General features: G+C 42.3%; 1 protein-coding gene across 1 annotated transcript in view; it reads right to left on the bottom strand.

The window, feature by feature from the left end:
- Window positions 1-5,458, bottom strand: part of Lrrc49 (leucine rich repeat containing 49) — a 113,592-nt gene that overhangs the window by 35,052 nt on the left and 73,082 nt on the right. Inside the window, exon 10 of the mRNA XM_026779106.1 lies at window positions 8-155. Coding sequence (XP_026634907.1) covers window positions 8-155 — 148 coding nt within the window. The remainder of the gene's footprint in view (window positions 1-7; window positions 156-5,458) is intronic.

Raw genomic sequence — 5,458 nt, 5'->3', positions numbered from 1 at the left:
CACTCACCGTGATTCTCTTCATGTCTAGCTGGCGCAGCTGCATCATATTCTGAAGGACCGTGTGTTTGTACCATGACTCTTGAGCTATTGGATTGCCATCAAAGGTGATGTCTGAGAGGGACGTTGACTCAGCAAGGCAGGAAACACTGTCAAAGCTGCAGAAGAGAGGCCACTGAATTATTCTGAGGCTTTTCAAACAATATTTCCAGTTTTTAAAAATATGATTTTGTTTCTTTTTTTTCTTTCTTCTTTATGTGCACACTTGTTTCTGTGAGTGTGTCAAGATTCCCTGGAATCAGAGTTACAGACAGTTGTAAGCTGCTATGGGGGTCCTGGAAATTAAAGCTGGGTCCTCTGGAAGAGCAGCTGGTGCTCTTAACCCCTGAACCATCTCTCCAGCTCTTGTTTTGTTTTGTTTTGAGACAGTCTTGCTATGCAACCCTGACTGATCTGGAACTTTTGTACTAGGTAGACGAGGCTAGCCTGCTTAGAACTTACAGAGTAGGTAGACTAGGCCAGCCGCAGGCTTACAATAATCCTCAGCCTCTAAGAACTGAGATGACAGGCAGGCACCACCACTCACAGCATGTTATGGACTTTGAAAGAATAATTTAGATCTGCAGAAAAATTGAGATGATATACAGAGTTTTCATACACTCCATCTCCCATGTCACTATACACCGTGTGTATATTCGGGTAGACAGGCTAGCACTCCTTGGTTCCTGGCACTACAGTGCTTACTCTCTGAACTCCATATTCCTTGCCCATTCTTGAAAGCAACCATTTCTCAGCACAGCACTTCTTTATATTAGGGACCGGAATCAGCAACAAAGCCTGGGATGGAAATGTACTTTCTAGCTATTGTGACGCCACTTGTTTTAGGCTCCTCAGATGGGAGAGGAAATATGTGTGTACACTGCCCTGTGTGCCTGCATAAGCACATGCCTTAACATGTCTCCGTATAGCCAGCTGTGCTCACATTAACAAGCACAAGTTCCTACTGATGTCTCCAAATCTCATCTATTACCCAAGCTTCCTCCCCTTCCCTGTCTTAAATGCCCACTCCAAAAGGGAGGAGCCTGGCTTATATCATACACTACCCATTTACTGGAATTTTCTATTCCAGTTTAAATGTATAAAGGCACTGTAATTTTTTAAAACTGCACTCACAAATGACCAATTTATATAGGCCACCGTGCCCCTCCGTACCCCAGAGATTGGTTCATACATTTGCAATATAGAATTTCTGAGGGTCAGAGCCTGCATCCCTTACTGAGATATCAAAATCTCTTGATGGTTTTTCAAATGTTACACACCTTGAGGTTCACTCTTTAGGGTTCTAACATTCTGTGACTTGTATCAAATGGATAGAGTATGTGTTTACTACTGAAGTACTGTATGGAATAATTCCCATGGTTAAGAGAAACTCCCCTGTGCTTTACTCCATCCCCCAAATTTCTGGAAAGCACCAATCTTTCTACTCTCAGAGTTCTGCAATTTCCAGAATGTTGGATGGCTGGAAGCATGTACTATGACATACTCTTAAGTCTGGAAGGACTTCTCTCACTTGGCAATATACACCTAGCAGGCTTCCACCCATGTCTTCTCCTCATAGTGCGTTTTTTATAACTGAGTAATAGTCCATTGCATGATTATATCGCACGCCTTGATAATATGTGAAGACATTGTGAGTCCTTGTCCACAGCTCTCTTTGGACTAAGCTCTGGATACATAACAAGAGAACTGCTGCTGGCTCACACAAAGGTTGATTATCTGGCTGTATAAGATACTCAGCTAGGGCTATCAGCTCCCTGTCCCTGCCAGCATTTGATGTTCATCCGTAACTCTGGATGCTGGCGACTCCATCAGATTAACAGTGGCATGGCGTTGTTTCCTCAGTAGTTGCCTACTGACCTGAGCATCTCCCACAGGCACGTTTGCCCATGCTCTATCTTAGTGGTGTTTTCAGAGCCTTTGCTCATTTTAAGTGGATTCTTTGTTTTCTTATTGTTGAGCTTTACAAGGTTTATTAAATACATTATGGTTATGTGTCCTTTACTAGGTGCATCCTTTGCAAGTATTTATTACCTGTTTCTTTAAAACATGATTTAACAGCCAGGGCATAATGGCAAACACCTTTAATCCCAGTACTTGGGAGGCAGAAGAAGGCAGATCTCTGAGTTCAAGGCCAGCCTGGTCTACAGAGTGAGTTCCAAGACAGCCAGGGCTACACAGAGAAATCCTGTCAAGAAAAAAATCAAAACAACAACAAAAAACAAAACAAATAAAAATGTATATTTATTTATGTAGTGTGTATATGGATATGCACATGCCATGGCAGATGTGTGAAGGCCAGAGAAAACTTGTGGAAGTCGGTTCTCCCCTTCCACCATGTGGGCTCATTGGATCGGCTCAGGCCCTCGGGTATGGCATTGGATACCTTCACCTGCGAGTCAACTCCCTGGCCCCTCTTCATTCCCTTAACAGTATCTTTCCAAAACAGAGGGTTGAATTTTAATGATATATAATTTAGTAATTTCTTCTTTTTATAAAATCCTGTTTTAGTTTCTGAATGATGTCTTTGTTTTCTTCTACAATTTAGTTTTGAGAGTTTTACATTTAAGCTTACAACCCATCTTGAGTTAAGTCAATGAAAGATCCAAATTCACATTTTCTCACACTGATGAATTGTCTGCATTTTTGGTTGAAGATCCTCTAGTTGTATCTATTTGGGTATTTCCAGGCCTGTACTTGGTTCACTGATAAACGTGTCTAGTCTTTTACCTCTGACCTGCTGCTTTAAGCGCTGTGGCTTCAGAGTAAGTCTCTGTAATGCAGCTTTGAAATGATTCTAACACGTCATCGTTCACTCTGCGAATGTCACTGACAAGAACATGAAGTATAGTCCCTCTTCCCATGAAAATGTGACATTGTACCTAATCAAGTCACAGGTGAATGACTGCCTTCAACTACTAGGCTCCAGAATAAGCATCAGTCTGCCATCCCTACAGACATACTGAAGACCCGGCCTATGTCAGGGCTGCTTGTGCCAGCTGTAAACTGTTCTCCCAAGTGTCACTGCCAGCACCAGCTCCACTTGTGAGTTCAGAGGGGCATGTGTGCCATCATGGATCTTATCTGTGCTGGTCAAACTACCTCTATGAATTCACACTATAGAAAAACACTCCTCAGCTTCATTAGACTTCATATCTACAAAGGCTCCCTTCCATTCTGCCCCAGCACCTAGACTGTAACAATTGGGCTTGAAGTGACATAGAAACTTCCTGTGTGGTCACTATGCCTCATCTGCCAAACTCATTCTTTCCTCCCTTGTCAAGCACTGTGAATAAAAGTAGAAGAACATTGCTTCCCCACAGGCAATGAACTGTGTGTTAATGAAATCACAGTGTCACGGTCAACTCCACTTAACTGTACCAGACAGTCCTTACAGGCTGCTGTGAGCCTTCAAGCTTTGTCCTTCAGTGTCATGCCAGGACCCTGGGTACTGACCCTTACACATGAAATGTAGAAACCATCTCTCGACAACTAGAAAACCACATACTGAGATTTTGATTTTTTTAAAGATGGGAATAATCACTTTATAAATATTAATCCTGAAAAACCTGGGAAATTCATTTACACCAGAGCTCAGCAACTCAACTATACAAACACTTATGCTGAAGAATAGATAATTTTTCAGGATTTATGTTGAAAATTACACCACTGTATGAAGAAGAGAAGACACAGAATAGCGTGCTACAAAAAACAACCACGTGACAGGTACAGTAACGTTCGTCATTTTGTTGTCATATTCACACAGCTCTTCATGTTTTGAACAGATTCATAGTAAAAACATCCGATGTGATGTCACCCCAGAGTTGATCTTTACTGATCTGTGAGTTCCCGATCTGAAAGTGTGTTAAGGCATTTGAGACACAGCAGGATAATTACAGGAAGGCATTTAAAACAGGGGGAAATGAAGTTTGCAAACTTAAATTTAATAATGGCTTTAAGTAGATCTGAATAAACAGCTGCCACTCTGCACCAATGCCCTTCACAAAAACCAGCACTGAGGACAGGAACCGAGAGGAGTCGTGGGGGATTTTAGGTGGTGGGGGAAGAGGGCTGAGAGTTGGGGTGGGTAATGGAGGCAGGGATGGTGGATGGGTGGCCGTAATGTAACCAGAACTGTCTCTCAGAAAAATCCCAATTTAGTGATATTGTGTAATGGATCCAAGGAAAGAGAGAGGTTAAGAGTAGAAAGCTGTGACCACAGTAGGAGGAAAAGGTTGTTGGAGACCAATGCATTAAAAACTGTGGCAGTCTCCCTGGGAGTAAAGAGCAGAGGCCCACGGAAGACTGGACTGTGAAGCGGAGTTCCTAATCGTTTGGATGTGATAGAGAGAATGCTGAATGATATCTAGGCTTCCCTCTCAAGTGAATGACTACTTTTGTGGCTACAGGGTACAGATGCTGTCAAAATTCATTAGACTATGCTTCAAATGAGTACACCTTATTACATGTAAATTATTTCTCAAAAAGATGGTTCAGAAAATTGGAGACTACTTTATAAGAACACATAGTTCCATGACTGAATAAAACAATAGGGTAAAGTCTAATTTACCAAAGCTTCCTACTGATGAAAAATGATAATTGGATTTTCTTCATCCTATTCTTAGAATTAGTTAAAATGTTATAGATTATTCAAGAATTTGTATGACCTAATGTATATTACTAATCAGATATATACACTGAAAGAAATGCAAACAGCGTTCCCAGATTCAAAGAAAAGTGTGACGCCTGTATCGTACAACAGGCGGGTTCTCTCTGTGTTCTTATTTGCCACCTACAGCTAGATGCAGAGCCTGCGCTTTGCTTCTGCTGCTGTGTGTAATTTTAAATAATGCTATCATCCAAACTAAGGATGCATGGAAATGCAGCTAACAGTCTCGGTAGTGTAAGTCCCCATCGGCCGCCCTCTCAGGACTCCTTTGGAGTTGGTCTAGTGATCATCTGTTGAAAGAATGGGTGGTGCCACACACAAAACTAGATGCTGTCTTCAACAAACTCAAGGATAAAATGTGTTTGTGTATAGCGGAAAGCTGTACACCCAGGGAATGTGGTCACAATGGCACACTCAGAGATCTGAAAGACGGGGACAACTAGCTGATCCACATCTGCAACTCCAACACAAGCAGAAAGATCCAGGAGGGGAAGGGACTGTAACTCTAGACAGATGCTGTCCTTGATGCCAGACCCAGAAGATCCCACCCAACACTCACACGTAATCTCTCCCATACACTCACATTCACAATCACACACATCCCTGTGTTCGCACATACTCATTCTCTCTCTCTCTCTCTCTCTCTCTCTCTCTCTCTCTCTCTCTCTCACACACACACACACCTCTCTCTGCTTGCTGATCAGGATGTAGCCCTCAGCTACTGCTCCAAGAATA

The sequence above is a fragment of the Microtus ochrogaster genome, chromosome 5 (genome assembly GCF_000317375.1).
Source record: "Microtus ochrogaster isolate Prairie Vole_2 chromosome 5, MicOch1.0, whole genome shotgun sequence".
NCBI lineage: Eukaryota > Metazoa > Chordata > Mammalia > Rodentia > Cricetidae > Microtus > Microtus ochrogaster.
This window is presented reverse-complemented; position numbering and strand designations above follow the sequence as displayed.